General features: G+C 36.0%; 1 protein-coding gene across 1 annotated transcript; it reads left to right on the top strand.

The window, feature by feature from the left end:
* Window positions 1-813: 813 nt before the first annotated feature.
* On the top strand, window positions 814-19317 carry RFC3 (replication factor C subunit 3). Its single transcript, XM_035003563.1, has 9 exons — window positions 814-995; window positions 3696-3833; window positions 7160-7227; window positions 8923-9020; window positions 11969-12150; window positions 13376-13512; window positions 13602-13700; window positions 17265-17334; window positions 19021-19317. Exons 1-9 carry the CDS (start codon window positions 909-911, stop codon window positions 19210-19212), a joined length of 1071 nt encoding a protein of 356 aa, XP_034859454.1. The 5' UTR covers window positions 814-908; the 3' UTR covers window positions 19213-19317.
* Window positions 19318-21291: the final 1974 nt, after the last annotated feature.

The following is a 21291-nucleotide window of genomic DNA, read 5'->3' as shown; positions in this document are numbered from 1 at the left end:
AACATATCCTGAAATAAATGCCTGTCCTGTAAGAACTTGAGATCCAATGACAGGCTTCTGAACAATATATAAAATAAGACCATAACTTAAATAAGGAATTAATTTTATGTACAACTAGAAAAGTGCATTTGAGAGGTGCAGTTTGAGGGGCAGAATTCAAGTTTTATAAAGGCTTGATATGCAGAATATTTTCCCAAGGGTTTCATATTATTCTTATTTTAATCAGAAGGGTGTTCAAGCATTCTGGACTTAAGATAGCATACTAACCTCATATTGTCTCTCCTACAGGCCACAGTCCTGTAGTTTTTCATGACCTTTTGATTCCCTTGCTTTCAACCCAGTAAGACCCTTGAAGAATGCAAGTAAGGAAAGATAGTGAAGATTAGATTTTATTTTTAGCAATTTATTTTTAAAAACTTTATAGAGAGCCTGCCCAGTGAGAAATGCCCCAAGTCGTATATATCCTAGTGCCAAGAACAGAGCTCAACACTGTAGATATTTTGCAGGTTTCTGCAGAACGAATGAGTGAATGAATGAATGAGCGAACGAAATTAATTGAGGAACATGGCTTCTTTGAGGTACCTGCATTTGAAGCCGAAGTATCAGAGCCACATTTCCAATTTTGTTTAGTAATCTCTGGACTATCATGGAGGGTGAGAACAACAAAAATGATTACATAAACAATGAACATCAATGACTGGGGCGGGGGGGGGTGGGCACCAACACTGTGGCTAATACTGTCCCCACCCAGCTTCCGTAGTCTTTAGATCTTAAGTCGCGTACGCCACCGGGCCGGTAGTGACGTCACGAGATTTGGAATTCGCGGGAGAACGCGTCTCAGCGTCCGGACGGGGAGAGTGCCCGCGCGCGGGACTTTCAAGCGTCTGACCCCGGGAATTCGAGCTGCAATGAGCCTCTGGGTGGACAAATACCGGCCGTGCTCCTTGGGACGGCTGGACTATCACAAGGAGCAAGCGGCCCAGCTGCGCAACCTGGTGAGTGTGCGGGACGGAGCGCAGGGGGGGCGGGGCGGGGGCGCGGAGGTAGGCCGCAGCTCGGGAGTTTCGCTCCGCTAGGGAGGGGTGCATCGTCCACCCTCTGCGGGAGGTGATGAGCGCTGTGGTGAAAAATGAAACAGGGAAGGGGGAAAGAGTGTGGAGGGCGAGGTAGTGCTTGTAAACATGGAAGGCCTCCCTGAGAACTGTCCTCTGAGCTAAGACCGTAAGTGGGAAATTCTCCAGGAGAAATATGAGGGAAGAGTGGAACAGGTAAAGAGAACAGCAAGTGCAAATTCCTGGAGGCGGGAGTGTGCCCGGCCTGTTCTAGGAACCGCAAGAACGCCACTGTAGCTGGATAATAGTAGGCCAGGGGGGTGAGTAGTAGGAAATGGGGCGGGGGTGTGTGGCGGGGCGGGGGAGGTGCAGATCCAGTAAATCCTTACAGGTGAGATAGGGAGCCATTGGAAGGTTTTGAGTAGAGCACTGACATCATCTGACTTTACTTTTTAACAGGTTTATTTAAAATTTTTTGGTGTCATCGCCCTTATTTACAAAAAGGAAGGTATTTATTATTTTTGGAGGTCTTTTCTAATTCTAAAATGGGTTGTATTAGGTCGTCCTTGAGTTTAATTCCTCGTGGAAGATTTTTTTTTTTTCCTTTTCTCCAGCCTGTTGTGTATTTTCGTGTTGTAGTTGGTAAAGTGTCTAATGGCAATGTTTTCTGAAAAGCAAACTGAATCTTCCAGGAAATGTAGAGGGAAGAAGGGTCTTGAGAAAAATCTAGTGTCTGTGGAAGCTATTTATCCAGTCCTTTTAAGAATCTAATAGTACTGTATGCTAATGGAAGTGTTTTGCTCAGCTCAGTTTCAATAACCACCTTCTTTCAGAGTTACAGGTACTGTCTGTTAAGTACTTTTTAAAAATGAGAAATAATAAAAAAAATCCCTCCATCCTTATATGAAAATCATTAGAATAATTGATAATGTTGTGAGATTGAGGGCTTTTTTCTTTTTTTGATGGTGTTCCATCTAATTTAAAATAAATCTATTACTGGGGCGCCTGGGTGGCTCAGTTGGTTAAGTGACTGCCTTCGGCTCAAGTCATGATCCTGGAGTCCCGGGATCGAGTCCCGCATCGGGCTCCCTGCTCGGCAGGGAGTCTGCTTCTCCCTCTGACCTTCCTCCCTCTCATGCTCTCTGTCTCTCATTCTCTCTCTCTCAAATAAATAAAATCTTAAGAAAAATAAAATAAAATAAAATAAATCTATTACAGCTATATACTTCATGTTTAGACAAATTGTGTTTTCTCAGAATAGCTTTCACTTGATTTTCTTAGCTATAGGATACATTTTATATTCTATGGCCATCTTTTTGTTGTACAGAATTTGGAGTAAATATTTTGGACAAAAATTCAATATCCTGGTCTTGTGTGTAATAGATTGCTTTCAAAAAATGTTCACCCATTTTACTGTTGAATCTACAACTTAATGAAACTATGAAGTCTTTAAAGCATACCCTTTATTTTGGCTAGATTGAGTTTAAAAAGCAGAGGCAACAAGTATTTGTGAAGCACTTGCTATTTTCCATGCACTGTGTGGGGTAAATAGTTCCTTTTCTTGAAACTTTTTTTTCAGTGCCAGAGATCAGTTTACAAAGTATTAAAATTTATTGCAATAATGACTTCTGTTAAGGTACTTATTTCATTTTTCCTATAATGCTTACCTAGAAGCTTTTGCTCCACAAGATTTTATGGCCTTGAAGTTATGGTTTGTGTTTTCATCATTTTTATACCCTTCATAGCACTCATTCCCAAACCTAACTGATCATGAAAGTCACCTGGGAAGCTTTTAAGTGCACACAGTCTTGTAGTCTTTTGCAGTACTGTCAGTGCTCTACTCCATCCCATTGCTCTTAACTTGTAAGTGCACACAGACTGACTTCCAGCTTCCTGGATCCGCGCTTCCTGAAGGCTTTCTTTTGCAGACACCCCTAAGCAGACTTGATGCCTGGGAATTAATGCCCTCCCTTAATTCCAGCCACTTTCCCAAGCAAGCTTCATCAAAGGACTGATGAGAAATAGCATATCATGCTCCAGCTTCCCCCTCTCTTGGATGGGTTAACGCTGTTGCGTTTTTTTCACACTGGCTTCAAGAGTATCCCCAGCAGAATTAAACCCCAGATGCCCAGTGATATTTAAGCAGATAATGCGCTCATTGGCCACCTCCCTGACCTTGCTTTGCTTCCCTATTCCCCTACAAAATTTTCCTTTACCTCTCAAATAAACCAAATACACTCAGTTCTTATCAGAAGGACTATAGAAGCCCAAACTAAGACAGGCATCAATCTCAGAGTTGTTGAATCATAATCTCATGGATGGAGTCCAGTAATTAATTAGTCTTTTATTTTAAAAAGTTCTCTAGGAGATTTTAACAGACTTGGTTTGGAAGTTTTTGCTTTCTAGCACATGGTGTTGTATCCTGCATGTATTGTGCTTGGTATATAATTATATAAAATAATGCCAGGGGAATAATCAACATTTCAGTTACTTTTAAAAATCTCTGTATATATATACTCATACATATATATTTTTAAGTATCTCCACCTCAGAGATGGAGACAAAATATTTGATACCTAAAAAGTAGTTTAATTCTACCTAGAGTAGTCATTTGACCAGGGGAAATGCCTCTTTTTTTTCCAGGTGCAGTGTGGTGATTTTCCTCATCTCTTAATGTATGGACCGTCAGGTGCTGGAAAAAAGACAAGAATTATGTGTATTTTACGTGAACTTTATGGTGTTGGAGTGGAAAAATTAAGAATTGAACATCAGACCATCACAGTAAGCATTTTACTTTGAGGCCTCCAAATATTTATAGCAGGGATTTTCAGTTCTTATATATATTCCTGTGGCCCCAGCCATTGTTGCCCAATGTGTGTTTAAGAATTTCACAGATAACCCAGGTACACAGGATTGAGAGCTACTGATGTATAGACCTAACTATTAAAGCCAGATCAAAGTCAGTTATGTTAGAAAATATGAGTAACAGGAGATTTTGAGTAAAATGTAGGTGGTGGGATTCCTTTTAGATTATCTAGTGAATCACTACCTCAGCTGGAACGGGAACTCAAGTCTCTAGAATTCATTGTTCTGAGAGCAGTAGTGGGTTTGGGAAGGGAATGATTTTGAGAAAAATTTTGAATATGGAGTCAGGCAACTTGGTAGAGACTGGGCAGCTGACTGATTAGAAAAGTAGGCATGTCCCTGCTCAGCGGGGAGTCTGCTTCTCCCTCTGACCCTCTTCCCTCTCATGCTCTCTCTCATTCTCTCTCTCTCAAATAAATAAATCTTTAAAAAAAAAAAAAGAAAAAGAGGCATGAAGTTCTGAGATGTTCAGAGAATTCCCATGATCTTGCCCTTGGCTGAGCTTTCCAGCCTCATACCATACCAATTTTACAAATTGATAATGGAAAGACAACCTGGTAGAAAACTGAATTTTCATACTCTCCTTATAGACAGTGTTTAAAATTTAGCTGAAATACGTCCTCTTGTTGTGCCCCTCAATCCCTTTAGAATTAATTTTTCCTTCTACCATCCATAGTTTATACTTCTTAGAGTACTTACTTTGTTTGGTCTTGATTATAGTTTTTCATACCTTTTTTTTTTTTTTTTTGACAAGATTGTGTTTGTTTTGAAGTTATGTAGGGAACATGTCCTATTCATTTTTATATCCTTCATAGGCCCTGGTATAGCATCTTGTACATATTAGGCACTGAAAAATTGTATACTGAGTGACTGGATGGTAAGTAGTGCTATTAATGGAATCTTTACAAATGGATTTTTTTTTTTAAAGATTTTATTTATTTGGGAGAGAGAGAGACAGAGAGAGCGGGAACACAGGCACAGGGAGTGGGAGAGAGAGAAGCAGGCTTCCTGCCAAGTAGGGAGCCCAATGCGGGCCTAAATTCCAGGACCCTGGAATCATGACCTGAGCCGAAGGCAGACGCTTAAGGACTGAGACACCCACGTGCCCTGAAGACAAATGGATTTTAGGCTAATGTTGATGAGCTTGTATTTAGACACATTGAGTTTGAGGTGCTGGTGGTACACCCTGATGGGAATTCTTAAAAAGTATGCAGGAACAAATTTAATAAGAAAAGTGTGAGATTTGTGGAAAGAAAACTATTTTATAAAAGGACAAAAAACAAGAGTTGATCAAATGGAAAGATGCAGCAAGTTCTCAGAGGCTTAATACTTTAAAATACCTGTTCTACTCAAGTTACAGTATAAATTTCAATGAAATTACAATTAAAATCCAACATGTTATTTTAGTTGTACGAAATGATCTTAAAGTACATATGGAAGAATACATTTCTGAGACTAGTTAAAGTAATTACGAAAAAGATTTGTGAAGTGGGACTTGTGTTATGAGATATTAAATCCTACTGTAGGGCTATTGTAATCAAAACAATATTGTTTTGGCTTGGGAATAGAGAATTCAATCAGTGGAACTTATTAGAGAGCCCCAAAATATGGTAGCTATTTCAAATCAGTATTAAAAGCATGAGTCAGCAAGATGTGCCAGCATAACTAGTTATCTAACCTGAAGAAAATAAAGTTGAATCCCTCTGATTCATGATTTATAAAGATGAATTCCATCTGAATTAAAGCCTTAAATATTAAAATGAAATACTAAATTCCTTAGATTAAATGAACAGCCTGTGGTCAGGAATACCTATTTTTTTTAATACTCTTAATAAAAACATGGAAGTGATAGAAAAAAAGAAATATGTGCTTGTATATATATGAAATTTACAAGTTTGTGTGACAGAAGATAATGTATGTAAAATCAGTAGAAAAACAGAAGATTGTCAAAAAATATTTGAAAGGAACATGTTAGAGAAAAGATTTTACAAATTGATAATGGAAAGACAACCTGGTAGAAAACTGAATGAAAGAGTCTCAAGAAAGAAATATAAGCAGCCAATAAACATATGTAAAGATGTTTGACGTTTGTGATAGTTGAAGAGAAGCCGTGAGTCTGTTATGAAGTTGGCAGAAATTGAGGACATTATATAAAACCTGCAGAAGGGGAATGTTGGGGAAGAGTATTTGTTACCAGTGGAAAACTGATGTGTTAGATCTTTTTTTTTCTTTTTTTGAAAACAGGCTGGTTATACATACACACACACATACACACAAAACTTGAGAAAACATATCCCCTTCAATCCAGCAAATCCTTTATTGGGAATCTGTTACATAGAAATGAAGTCAGTGTGTTAGACATGTGTAGAAGGATGTTAATTGTGGGATTGTGTGAGATGTCAAAAAGCAGGAAACAAAACGCCCACCGGTATAACTGCTTGGGGACATCCAAGTTACAGGTTGATATGCAACTGCCCTATATCAGTATCAGAGGGTAATTGCCTAGATGTATTGTTAACTAGGAAAAGTAAAACAGAAATAGATATGATTGCCTCTTTTTTTATAACTCCTTTTTTTTTTTTTACAAGAAACACTGACACTCTATAGAAATATATAAAAATATATAAAATATGTAAAAATATATTTACATATATATATACACACATATGTCTGTTACGGTAAAGTCTGTGAACGGACATATGCAGACCATTTACAGTGATGATCTCATAATGGAATGGTTTGTAGAATTCTGGAGGTAGAGGGAAGAAATAATCATAATAAAAACAGGATGTGTGGTGTGACCCAGGTTATATAGAAACATGTTTATTTGCACATAGAGAAAAGAATGGGATTAATGAAGTTAAAATATTAATGGTGGTTATCTGAAGTTTTTTTTATAAAGCATAAATTGTTTATTTTTATTTTTTGTGTTTTAAAAAAATTTTTTATTGTTATGTTAATCACCATACATTACATCATTAGTTTTAGATGTAGTGTTCCATGATTAATTGTTTGTGCACAACACCCAGTGCTCCATTCAGAATGTGCCCACTTTAATACCCATCACCAGGCTAACCCATCCTCCCAACCCCCTCCCCTCTAGAACCCTTAGTTTGTTTTTCAGAGTCCATCGTCTCTCATGGTTCATCTCATAAATTGTTTATTTTTAAAAAACAAATACAGAAAAGAGGAGAAATGGCCAATAAATAAACTTTAAAAACATCTATTTTCTTTGTCCATAGACTCCATCTAAAAAGAAAATTGAAATTAGCACTATTGCAAGCAATTACCACCTTGAAGTTAATCCAAGGTAAGGCTACTATATAGAAATTAAGACTTTTTTTTTTTTTTAAAGAGTAGAACCCATTCTTGAAATAGAATCATGTATGGAAGGAAGCACAATATATACACAGATAAAAGTAATGCTGCTCAGTGTGAAATAGGGAGCCAAGAACCTTTCTACTTCCCCTTTTCTCTTTGACCCCTGAGTCAAATAATTTTAATAATTAAATTTTCTTGCTCTACAGAGCTCAGTGTTTTATACAGAGTACATTTCATGTCATTAAATTTTTGTTATATTGACTAATTCGGAACTGATGAGCAAAGTTTGTCTAAAAAGTTTGTAATGTCTGGAGTGACTATTTCAGAATGTGAATTAGGGTTATTAGATCTTTTTTTTTTTTGCCACTCCTTTGTTTCAGTTTCTTGATTAGAGTATGTTATAATAGTCTAACAACCAATGTCTGTATTAATTATCATGATTAAATAAGATGAGAATCCTGTTGGGAGGCACATTGAAAACTCATGCAGTACTGTTTAATAGTGTAGAAGTGATTGTATTGGGAACAAAGTTGGGTAAAGCTTCAGGGTTGTCTGGGGCCTGATAATGTTCTTTAAGGAGTACAGAATCAAGGACATCTTCAGGCAAAGGCAACCTTTTTCGGCAGTGGAACAGAGATGAGGGTGAACATCCATTTCAAGACTGAATGGATCAGGAAGAATATAGTTATAAGCTACTGTGTATTCAGTAGTAGGCACTGTGTGAGGAGCTTTACATGGATTATATTTAGTCCTCAAAACATCCCTAACAGGTGTTACTATTTTCCCCAGGTATGTCCAAGAAAATTAAGAGAACTAAGATTGGTGGGAAAGGGTCTTATCAGAAAATTAGAAGAAAGTGTTAATTCCATAGACAGAAGGGAAATGTTTTGGGATTCTTGACGAGGAAATGATCATAAAAGAGAGACTCTAGGTGTATTGATCTAAGAAAGATGTGATGGTTGTTTGGGAAAATAAACTAAAGCTAATTGCTTTGCCCTGTTTCTCACTGTGAGTTCCTCTGTAGCAAGAATAGTCAGAGACTGAGCTGATTTTTTTTCAGGTGTTTGAAATTGGCAGCCTAAATTAACTAGGTGACTTACGTTGGTTTGTGAGTTGCATGACTTAAGTGCCAAAGCGATAATGTGAGTATAAATGACAGATAATGCTTATAATAAGTCAACAGCTTACAGAGTTCTGACTATCTTAAATTCCATTTGCTTGTCCCATCCACTTGCTAAGACCCTGAATCAGCTCCATGTGTTGGGAACAGACCTGTCTAGGCTTGTTCTCTTTCAGACCTTTACTATTTGGGGGATGGAGAAGAAGAATGAAGATTAAATTTGTTTCAAGAGTTATTTTTACATTTTGAGTAACTACAGATAATTAAGAAACTTAAGGATTAGTATTGCTCTTTTTAAGTTACAGTAAATTTAATATAAGAACATGTCTGTTGTTTTCAATGATACTTATCAAACTGCAATTGAATATTAGAATATTGTTGTATTTAATGACCCCTAGAGTATTTCACTTTGAAAGTTTTGTGAATGTAATTAGGTGTGAATGATTTTGATTAAAATTTAAATAAGATCTTCAGTGTTTTTCTTACAATAACAGATTAAGAATAAGGGCATAATATTTTCTAAATAGTTACATCTATATTTACCATTATTTTTGTTTTGTATAGTGATGCTGGAAATAGTGACCGGGTAGTAATTCAGGAGATGTTGAAAACAGTGGCACAATCACAGCAACTTGAAACAAACTCTCAAAGAGATTTTAAAGGTATGTGATAAACAGATTTCTTTTAAGGCAGACACTGAAATTGTACACAGTGAGTATAAGAGAAAATGTAGTGGGAAACATAAATTCCATCTATTTAGCCAATATTTATTAACATCCTGTTCCATGCCAAACATTATGCTCCCTTATTTTTGGATATAGAAGTAAATAAGAGAGGCATGATCTCTGTGCTCATGAAAGTGTATAGCCTAATGGAGTTGAATTTTGGTGGAAAGAGGACTATTTGAGCTACCTGTTTGTTATTTTAGAACTAGATGAATAATGAAAAAACACTTTATTTAAAACAAGAAATAACATTTAAAAATAACTGTTCCTGGGACTAAAGTTATGTGTTCATTATCAAATATTTAGAAGAAAATCAGCTATAATTTTGCTTTCCAGAGACAATTACTTTGTCATTACTTTCCAATATTATTTATATGCATATATATGTGTATATTCTCATAGAAGATTTTGTGATGATAAATATGCCAGCATTTAATACTTTTGATATATTTTGTCAAATTCTTCATCTGAAAGGTAGTCTTATCCTACCACCAGAAATATTTGGGAGTGCCCTTTATTCCCAGACATTTATCACCACTGCGGTTAATTATTTATTATTTATTTTTTTATTATTATTTTTTTTGCGGTTAATTATTTTTAATCTTTGTCAGTTTGAGTGGAGAAAATTTTTTTTTTTAGTTAGTGTGATAAGTTTTTCTTTTGTTCATTGTCTTTTTTACTGTTTTGTGAATTGCCTGTGCATATTTCAGCCTATTTCTTATCTTTTCTCCTTAGTTCACTGTATTTCAGAATAAGTTTACATATATCTTTTTTTTTTTTTAGTTCCTTTATTTGAGAGAGAGAGAAAAAGTGATTGTGGGGAGGGGCAGAGGGAGAGAATCTCCAAGCAGACTCCCCGCTGAGCATGGAGCCTCAGTGTGGAGCCTGTTCTCAGGGCTCAGTCCCACCACACTGAGATCATGATCTGAGCCGAAATCAAGAGTTGGCCACTTAACTGACTGAGCCACCCAGGCGCTCCTTATCTATTTTTTGCCACTATAAAAGGAGTCTTTTCTTATATTTTCTAACCTTTGTGTACATATGTGACAGCTATTGACGTTTGTGTCTTAATTTTATATCTTACTATGTTATTACATTCTTCTCTTCTTTGTAATAGCCTTTTCATTGTTTCTTTTGAATTTTCATATATATATATATATATATATTTGTATCATCTGTGAGTAGAGAAGATTTTTCCCCTTTCCAATTTATATGGCTTTGAACACTTTCTCTAACCTAATTATGTTTGCCAACACCTCCAATACAGTGTTTAATAGTACTAAAGATAGTGGATGTCCTTGTCATGACTTGGAGGGGGGCCTTAGAGTTTCCCCATTTAGTTATTTAGTTGCTGGATTTTTGGCCTGAGGTGTATCTATTTAATCATAATAAGAAGGTAAGCATCAATTCATATTTTGAGTGTTTCTAACATAAATGTGTGTTGAATTTTTTCAAATGCTGCTTCTGCATCCATGAATGAGGTTTTATGATTTCTCTTCTTAGCTGTATTGGTATCGTAGATTATATTGGGTCTTCTAGTGAAACTGCTTTTTATTTCTAGAATAAAGCTCACTTGGTCATGATGTGTTAATTTTTTAAATATGCTGCTGTTTTCTGCCTACCAAGGACTTATTTTTATATTAGTTGGTTTGTAGTACTTTGTTAAGTGCTATCTTTGTTAGATTTTGGGATCAGTCTCTTTATTTCTATTTTCCCTGTTCTGTTCCATTTGGATTTCTATCTCCAGAATTTCTCCTCATTGTGAAGGATTGTCTTGGAAGGGAGCTTCATTTTGTTGTTTTCAGTTTACTGCTCTGTCAAACCTTGTTGCATCCAGGTTCCTTTGCTCTAACCCATAAATTGAACCCCGTAGGTGTTGTTCTCAGATTGGCCCATTATACTTCACAGTGTGCTGTTGTGGGCGATTTGGGGTTCTGTACTCAGGGCTGTAAAAACCTAGTACACCCCCTCTACTTCCTCCCACACATAGTTCCTTGTTCTCACTTGCTCATATTCAGGGTAATATGGTAAAACCTGTCACTTTGTTTTGATATAAATGTTATCGATGAGTCTTTGGTCTTGGAATCTCTGTTTTTATGCGGGAGATTCAGATCTACACTGCTACCACTACCATCTTCTAGGAATAACTTAGTATGATGAAAAATACAGGGGAGCCTCGGTGGCTCAGTTGCTTAAGCGTCTGCCTTCGGCTCAGGTCATGATCCCGGGGTCCTGGGATCAAGCCCTGCATTGGGCTCCCCACTCACTGGGGAGTCTGCCCCTCCCCCTGCTTGTGTGTATTCTCTCTCTCTCGCTCTCTCTCAAATAAATAAAATCCTTAAAAAGAAGAAAAAGAGAAATACAATAGTGGGATTCAGTTCTTACTTATTGTTCCTAAAACACCTTAAAGCCCATCTTTTATTGTGGCCAGGTGGAATCTTACTGTGTACATGACCAGATGTATTTATTCCTTATTGACTATGTCTCTTTCATTAGTATTTTCCAAATTATATTTCTAGGAATGGTAAGATTGGTAAGAAATGATAAGAAAGGTGCTCCTGTGATAAAATATTTAGGGGAAATGCAGCACAGTATCTCCCTGTCTTGGTAATTTTTAGTTCATATAAATATAATAAATGCTGCAGTGAATTCTACAAAAAAGTAACCTCTTTAACTTCATTTAGTGTAGTGTTTCTTAGGTTTGTTTGATTGGGATTTTTTTTAAATAAAAATAAATTATTCTCACCTACCTTTGACTTTTATATGTCCTTGCCAAAGCAAAGAGTAGTATATCAAACTTACTTAGGATTTCACTCTAAATAATGAGGAGGAAGAGAAAGAGATAGATACTCAAGTTAAAGTTTGTTTTGTTTCTCCTTGACTAGTGGTATTATTGACAGAGGTTGACAAACTCACCAAAGACGCTCAACATGCCTTGCGTAGAACCATGGAAAAGTATATGTCCACTTGCAGACTCATCTTGTGTTGCAATTCTACATCTAAAGTGATACCACCTATTCGTAGTAGGTGCCTGGCAGTTCGTGTGCCTGCTCCCAGCATTGAAGATGTAAGTCAAGTGAAACTTTTCAGAAATTATTTCAGATTCTGTGAGTACTATGTGTATATCCCTGTCATGTTCGTTTTGTAAAAACATAGTGAAGTGTATTAGTAATTCAGGAACATCTATGACCTGGATGCTAACTGTTAGTAGAAATGTAAGCCAATATATATATATTGTATATATATACATATATAGTAGTACATATAGTCGTATATATACTATATACTATGTAGTAGTAGTATACTACTATATAGTATATATAGTAGTATTATATATATATAGTAGTAAATGCCAGATACCATTATATAGAAAATGTGATGGTAAGCTCTGTTAAGAATAATATTGTGTATATGCCATCAGTATTTAGGAAGTTCTTTTTAAGTCATTTTTTACCTTAAGCAAGTAGGTATTATGAAATTTACTAAACTAGGCAAGGGCTAGTTACTTAGTGTCTTCTACCTCAAGCTGATTTAATTGGCTTTGGAAATGACTTGAGGGTGGAGGATATAGATTTTGCAAGGAGATTAATGTGAGAATACCTAGTTTCCTAGTTAGGGGACCAAAATTAGTCTGAAACAACTTAATACATTTTTTTTTTCCTTTATCGTTCTTAATACTTATAAATAAAAATGCAAATTTCTCACAATAAGCAGCTTTCCTGCTATTAATAGATTTTGGGTGATTTTGTGCAAAGTAGGGATAATAGGTGACTGTGACCTTGTGTTGCAAAGTGGTAAAGTACTTTTATTAAAGGTTTCACTTACAAACATTTTGATATAGTTAAAAATAGTGTGATATAGTTAAAATTTAATAAAGTTAAAAAGGCAGGGCTACCAGGTTACACCACTCCTATGGGCACCATTGGCATCTTCATGCATGCAAATAATGACCCTGAGTCATGCAGAATTCAGCCTTTGCAGCTCTACTTGGCAGCCCTGTGAGTGGTGTCCTTGTAAAAGACCTGAGGCGCTGTGTGTCTTCCTCACAGGTCCCTCAAGGTGGCTGGCAGGCTTGGAATTTAAACCAGGTTTTTCTCTGGTTGCAGAGCCAGTTGCTGCCCCTTCCTTACAGCTAGACGAGACCCCTGGCTTTCTACTTAAAGGAACATGTGAGTTAGGGTAGGGAGTGACAAAAATAAATAACAAGGGTCTATAAAGATGTTATCAGCAGAATTGCGTCCATGTGCTGTTTGACAGATTGCCCAATTTTGTTAATAACGTTTTGTTTGTAGATTTGTCATGTGTTATCTACTGTGTGCAAGAAGGAAGGTCTGAATCTTCCTTCACAACTGGCTCATCGACTTGCAGAGAAGTCGGGCAGGAATCTCCGAAAAGCCCTACTTATGTGTGAAGCCTGCAGAGTGCAACAGTGAGTGAAAGGGGCTGCTACTTCAGGAAACATTTTGGGACACAAGCTCACTTCCATTTAATTTATTGTGTACTCTTTTTATCATGTAGATATCCTTTTACTGCAGATCAAGAAATCCCTGAAACAGATTGGGAGGTGTATCTCAGGGAGACCGCCAATGCTATTGTCAGTCAGCAGACTCCACAAAGGTAAATAGTATCAAAGATGACCATAAAAGTTTCATCATGGAAATAGTACAGATGATCTGAGTTTTGGATTAGCTGTTTTATACTACCAATATGCCATTTAGAATTACAGTAAATCTTGTATCTGAACACTAAACTTTCAAAGAAAAGGTATGATTTAATTTTATAAATTTAGTGCTTCAGAATAGCTGGTAGGTAGTATCATGGCTTTTATTAAGCTATTGACAGGTAAATATGGAATTTATACATAAATTAAAACAAATCTTGGAAGTTTTAGTTTTCCTTCCAGAATCTCAGATGACTTAATATTAGTATGTAACATAATGTGCTTAGTTTTCTAATATTGAAAAGAACAATATATAACTTTGTAATTGATGCATCACATCCTAGAAAGACACCAGCTTATGAATCAGACTTCTATGGATTTTTAGCTAAGATTCTTCAGGTAACTTCATTTTAGAGTTTGAACTTTTTCATTTATGTAATGAAAATGCTGTTGTTATTACCCTGCTAGGAATACTTGGGCCTTGGTTGTGAAGAGCAAGATTGTGTGATAATGGTTTGAGAACTAGAAAACTTTGTGTTCATGCATGATGATAAGCTCTGTTAAGAATAATACTGTGTATACAGCACCAGTATTTAGGAAGTGTTTTGTGTCACATTTGCTGAACAGTTGTTTACATTTACTTCTGTGGGTCTATTATTCAGTAGTGGGCCATACTGAAAATACTTCAGCCATTGATTGTTTGATTTATGATAGCTTTGATTGAGAAGGGCAATCTCCTCTTCTGTAAATCAAGAGTGACAGTCTTAAGGTCCACTACCTTTGGGAAGCCCGGAGATTTTTAAGGCTCATTGATGTGCAGTCTCCTACTCTTACTCACTGCCTGTCAGAACTGAGAAACCCTCTTTGGAGTTAAGAGAAGGTAGTTGATCGCTTTAGGAGACAGACTGGACTGAGTTCAACCACTGAAGTTTAAGCTTCTTGGTTCATATGAAAATAATCATGAGAAAAATATACCATGTTTCTCCTCTTGGGGGATATATCTGATGAATTCTAATTTTTATAAAGATGCTTCAAAAGGATTATAACATGAACTCTTTGGCTCCTATGTAGATTAGTGGAGGTGGATAATCACACATAATGGGTACTTAGTATTTCCTCAGGGTTTGCTTTGAATTCCTATAATTCAATTATTTTAGTTGAAGAATTTAATAGTTTTTAAAAAGTGCCAAATATTATAAGTAATCTCTTCAGAAAAGAAACCTTAACTTTAGGAAAAAGTGTACATTCCATTTTGTAAAATGTTAAGCTGTGAAGTAATCTCAGCTTTAAGGAGATAAAATTGAAACAAAGCCTGTTTTAGGAGCCTTTTACTTTTGTAAAATATTTCCACATTGAAGATGACTTTCTTGTTTTTTGATTTTTAAAGAAGAAAACTTGGTGGTAGTAGTTGTAGAACTTTCCTAATTTTAAGAGAGCTTGGTACAAGATGTTGTAATATTTGACAATTGCTAGTTGTGTTTTTAAGACTTTAGTTGATTATTGCTTTGCTTAATTCTAGCTGCTGCTACCTCTTCTTCCAATTTTCCACATAAGTTTGGGAGGCTCTCAAAGTTGTTTAAGAAGAGGTGCTGTTATTTCCTCTGTAGACTAACAGTTGTGGGAATTGATTCCATTGTGTTACATAAAAAGAAATTTCAATTCCCAAAAGCTTCCAGGTTGACCGAAAATACTGGGAGGGCTGGTGTCATTCTGATTGTTGGCTCACAAATTACCAAATGACTGTTTATTATTTTTGACCCCTTAGTCTTGATTCTTGTCTGATTTGTTTTAGAGGAGTCATAATTTTCTAATTTGAATAGCAGCTAATATTTAGTGAACAATTAGGATGTTGGTTCTTAATACTGTGATATATCATTTAAGTTATAGAACAGCCCTATGAAGAACACTATTATATCATCTTTATTTTGTAGATAAGAAAACTGCTGTTTTGGGAGATTGTTGCTTATTCACAGATATTCAGTTAATTAAGTATCAGAGAGAGTTCTATAATACCATGTTTCTCTGACAGAAGAATTTGCACTCTTTATCACTTGCAATCCCCAAGAAATAATGACACAAACATAGGAAATGTAGAATATGTCCATTTTTAAGAAGCTAAGTCACACTAGAAATGAACTCAGACTAAGCTGAGATGCATGTAACATACATGAGATGAACACAGCGTAGTTATAGCACACTTGTAGAGGGAAATAGATACCGATTTAACTCTTCAGAAATGAACTATATGCATAATTATTAAAATAATTTCATACCATCTGTCATTTGTGTCTGTTTCTTACTTTTTAATCAGGGTTGCTGTTTGTTTGTTTGTTTGTTTTTGAGATCTACTACCACGGCCAAGAAGGATCAAGGGCTTTGGAGTCAGACTTGAATTAAAATTCTGCCTCAACTACATGAGTGTTAATGGACCCTTAACCTCTCTGAACTTAAGTTCTTTTCAGTAAAAGAGTGGTATTGTGAGGTCTAAATAGCATACTGTAGTGAGCATCTTACAGAGGAAGGGGTTAAATAAATGCTTTGACAGACATTGGAAGGGTATGGATTTGGGAGTAAGGCAGATCTGTTCTTAAATCATGGTTCCACTATAGTCAATTTTGTGAGGTTACTTAAACTATCTGATCCTTAGTTTTTTCATCTAAAAAATGGAGGTAATGCCTCCACTCAAAGCTAGTGTGAGGACTAAGTTGTTACTGTGTCTTGCACATAGCAGGGGCTCAAAATATGCTAGTTCCTTTTTTCACTTTATTTACTTTTATTGTGGCACAGCTTCCTACTCTTAGGGTCCCTGGAAAAGGATCTGAACTTCCACTTTTAAGAAGTCTTTGATGAATCACTTCTCTGATCTGAAATACGGAACATCTGTGATACTATTTTAGTAAAGATTCAGAACAGTGTTTTCCCTTTAGGATACTAAGTATATATAGAGAGATAAAGATAATTGTTTTATGTGTATTTACAATTTTACTTGTCACTTTTTTCTTTCTGTTTTAAAATGTCATATGTATATTTCCCTCCTTACCCTTTTCTCTCCTGAAACTGTTATAAGAAGGGCCTAGAATTAAGAGCTCAGAGGTTGGAATGTTCATATTCACTTAGGTAGCCTGATTCTGTGCTTAATCTATGACCTCTTGCACTGCCCTTTCTGTGACAGGACAGCTTTCTTTGCCACACCGCCTTTTTACTTAGCAGTTGAGATAGTACCATATATTACATATCATGCTTATATTCTCTCTTACTTGTCTAATTAATGATTGTTTAATCTTTTCATGACCATTTTCTAGATGTCTGAATATAAATGTCTGACTTTAAAAGAGTTCTGAACATTTTTAGAAAAATGAACTGAAATTAGGAAAAGCTTAAATGTGTATCTTAAGTATGATAAGCCATTTAAGAAAATGTCTGTATTGGATTGTTTAACTCATAAAGTAAAACAGCATAGTAGGAACTTGAAAAAATGTCTTATTTTCATTATAAAATATTAATTATCTTGTTTTATATAGGCTCCTTGAAGTTCGTGGAAGACTTTATGAACTTCTAACTCATTGTATTCCTCCTGAAATAATAATGAAGGTAATCTGATTTCAGATCTTGAGCCATTTATTGAATCATAAAATTTGGACTTTGGGTATATGATCACAGGGCTTTTGCAGTACTGAGACACATTGTCATTTCTTTTTATCCAACTCATTAATTCAACAGATATTTATTGAGCCTCTCCGTGTGTCAGACACCATTAGGGGAGTGTTGAAGAAGACTGGGGAGGGCCTGCTTTCAGACAATTTATATTTTAGTGGGGTGAAATGGGAGACAAGAAGCAAAAGGGTTCAGAATATTGTAAGTGCTAAAAGGAAGTAACAAGGCGAAATGATAGTAATGGAAGTTGGGCTGTGGCAGGTCAGTGACAGCTTCTATGAGGAAGTCATGTTTAAACTGAGACTTGGAGGAGTAAAAGAAGAGAACTATGTAAATAGATGGGAACAAGTACAGGTGACCCTTGAACCTTGTGGGGGGATTAAGTCCCTGACCCCCTGCATAGTTGAAATCTGCATAGAACTTTTAACTACCCCCAAATTTAACTGCTAATAGTCTATTGTTGACCAGAGGCCTTACTGATAACATAAACAGTTGATTAACACATTATATGTATATATATTATACACTGTATTGTTAAAATAAGCTAGAGGAAAAAAAAAACGTATTAAGGAAATCATAAGGAAAATACATTTATAGTACTGTACTTATCGAAAAAAATCGCAGTTCAAACCCATGTTGTTTAAGAGTCAGCTGTATTTCAGACAGTGATGTTCAGTGCACATGGGGAATGACATTAAAGAAGTTGGTGAGTCTGGACTATGTAGGATATTGTGAGACATAGCTTTAGGTTTGGTCTTCTAGCCACCTAGCCAGCTGTGTTGATTGACTTGGATGTTAGGAAATGCAGGGTTTTTGTTTGTATTTGTTAAAATTACATGGCAATACTTACATGAAACAATTCATATTATACTAAATTTAAAAGAAAAAAGTGGGGGCGTCTGGGTGGCCCAGTTGTTAAGCGTCTGCCTTCGGCTCAGGTCATGATCCCAGAGTCCTGGGATCGAGCCCCGCATCGGGCTCCCTGCTCGGCGGGAAGCCTGCTTCTCCCTCTCCCACTCCCCCTGCTTGTGTTCCCTCTCTCGCTGTGTCTCTCTCTGTCAAATAAATAAATAAAATCTTTAAAAAAAAAAAAAAAAGTGAAGGTCCACCATTCCATTTCCACAAGGGTGAGTAAGCACTTTCAACAGACCTGTATTCTAGTCACATAGAAATAAGCCCATATGTATGGCTATGTATGTGTAGTCTCACAAAACTTCACCGTGTTTTGCATTGTGTTTTTTTTATTCAACAGTGTAGCGTGAATGAGGTTTTGTGACAGTATGGATTTATTTTATCCTAGTGGATGAATGGAATTTCATTGTAGGACTATAGCATAGGTTTTCAATATGACCCTGTTGGTGGAACTTCAGATTGTCTACAGATTATTATTATAATTAATAATGCTGCAGTAAGCATCTTTGTACTTATATCTCTGCACCCTCAAGTTGGCATTTGGAATATGATAACTACCACATTTTTACATTATAGAAAGGGTATACAATTTTTTGCTTTTTTGGATGAAGACTGCCATTCTATATAAAAGAATTAAAGATTTTGGAAAGCTTATTCAGCCTTTTTTTCTTTTTAGTGATTACTTTTTAATTACGAGTTATCTTTTTTCAGGGCCTTCTCTCAGAACTTTTACATAATTGTGATGGACAACTGAAAGGGGAAGTGGCCCAGATGGCCGCTTACTATGAACATCGTCTACAGCTCGGTAGCAAAGCCATTTATCACTTGGAAGCATTTGTGGCCAAATTTATGGCACTTTATAAGAAGTTCATGGAGGATGGATTGGAAGGCATGATGTTTTGACATCTTGACATCTATCCTTAATTCTTCCTAATATTTCTCAGTATCAGCATTTACATTCAGTTTATATTGGAAGAGCTGCAGGTAAAATAAACTAACTTTACTTAATCATGTCTTATTTGTGTTTTTTTTTTTGTAATAATTCCCCTGTGGATTATTATACTCTAAGTTAAATAATTGCTCCTTTATACTAAAGAAGTACATTGAAAAGACACAACTTAGAAACTTTAGAGTCCAAAAACATGATTTTAATGTACTTTCAAAATTTGCTATCCAAGTATGCAGTGCTGGTCCTCTCATTTTCCATTCATTCTCTCATCTGTTGGAGGAAATTTACCACATACAAAAGCAGAGATTATTTTCTACCCTCCAAGGGACCATTTTTGGCCATGGGCACATAACTCTTTGCTTGGCAGGTCATTACCTTTAATCATATTTTCCCTCAATCAAGAACTGTATTTTTGCAGGAAATATAAGGATTAATTTTGAAATGTCATAGCATGAGTATGAAGAAAATTGTTGGAACCATTTCTGTTGAAACTACAGAAATCCAACTTTTATTTCAGTGATTCAGATTTGGTATTAGGTTGGCTACTAAGAAGTATGCATGTTTTCATTATATGCTTGAGGTTCCTGAAGAGCATGTGTCATGTGGTTCACAGCAAAGGTATATTAGTATAGAAATTACTCTTTGAACAAGTATATTTTTCTGTCATTAATCTATCCTTTGGAACATATTTTCATTAGAAATTTGGTTCATGGAACAAAGAGTTTGCTTGACAGATTTGTATTACAGGCTCCAAACAGTTTTCTTTAATTTGGGGCAACAGAAGCATGACTCCAAAAAAAGCTAAACCAACAAGGTGAAATAAAAGATTTTAAGTTTAAATAAGTTAAATTACCTCTGTAAGGGTAACAGGGAGACATGTTCTTCCAGCAGTTAGTAATAAACAGGAAGTGTTTAATTGACAGACACAGCTGCACACATACAAAAAGCCTAATACAGTTTTAGGCTTATGGGAAACTGTTAAGGTCAAGAGAGATGATGATTGCCTTTTTGTGTTTGTTTTGGTGGTACTAGTTAGCCCCAGTTGGCAGTCCCAGTCACTGAGGGGTTTATATGCCAGGGGCGAAGTGAGATTTGGGAGAGCTAAGAAAGTTTTAATTTGGAAAAAAGAAAAGTAAAAATATGGTGACTGTCTTTTAATGTTTAGAATAATGCACTTGGAAGCATGAGTGGTCTTATAATATGCCTATCTCTAGAGCAGTGCTTCTCAGAGTAGAATCCCTGGACCAGCACCAGCATCACTTGGGAAATAAGAAACACAAACTCTCAAATTTCATTCCACATCTACTGAATCAGCAACTATGGGAATGGGCCTCAGCAGTCTTTGTGTTGTACCACTTCTTCAGGGAATTCTGATGTATGCTTAAGTTTGAGAACCACTGCTTTAGAGAATGTATACTTAGGATCAATGGGCATAGATTAAAGAGAGACAATTGGAGGTAAGGAACAACTTTCTAACCGTGGCTATCATAATTGTGTGGCAAGCTTGAGAGCTCCTTATAAACAGGAAATGTTCAGGTGGTGAATTAATGGAGAATGCAATGCTTACATATGTTAGGCATTGCACTGGGAACTTTCTATGTATTACTATAAACTTACATCGTTAGGAGGTATTGTTCTATAAAAATAAAGAGGCTGATATTTAGAGAAATGACATATAATTTTATATAATAAAACATGCCTATTTAAAGTCTGATTTTTGACAAACATATTCAGAGTAGCCACCATCCCAATCAGGATACAGATTTCATCACCCTAAAAAGTTTCTTACACATTCCTTTATGGTCAGTCCACCCCTACCCTGTCCCAAGTGACCGCTGATCTGTTTGCTGTCATTATAAGTTAGTTTTGCCTGTTCAAGAATGTAGAGTCAAATAGTGTATCGTCCTTTTGTCAGGCTTCATTGTCTCAGAAATATAATTGAGATTCCTCTATATTTTTGAAACTTAATGTTTCACTAATTTTAATTTTTATTGACCAGTTCGTATATGTTTTAAACCTGTTTACTTATTGAT

This window comes from Mirounga leonina, unplaced genomic scaffold (assembly GCF_011800145.1).
Source record: "Mirounga leonina isolate KUSES-001 unplaced genomic scaffold, KU_Mleo_1.0 Mir_127, whole genome shotgun sequence".
In the NCBI taxonomy this organism is placed as follows: domain Eukaryota; kingdom Metazoa; phylum Chordata; class Mammalia; order Carnivora; family Phocidae; genus Mirounga; species Mirounga leonina.
The sequence above is the reverse complement of the archived record's forward strand: the minus strand, read 5'-3'. Positions and strand labels throughout refer to the sequence as shown.

Bases quoted from the DNA above. Each gene is read 5' to 3' on its own strand.
- RFC3 (XM_035003563.1), top strand. From the start codon at position 909: ATGAGCCTCTGGGTGGACAAATACCGGCCGTGCTCCTTGGGACGGCTG. The intron at 13,701-17,264 runs GTAAATAGTATC...TGTTTTATATAG, and splicing joins AGTCAGCAGACTCCACAAAG to GCTCCTTGAAGTTCGTGGAA. The intron at 17,335-19,020 runs GTAATCTGATTT...ATCTTTTTTCAG, and splicing joins CTCCTGAAATAATAATGAAG to GGCCTTCTCTCAGAACTTTT.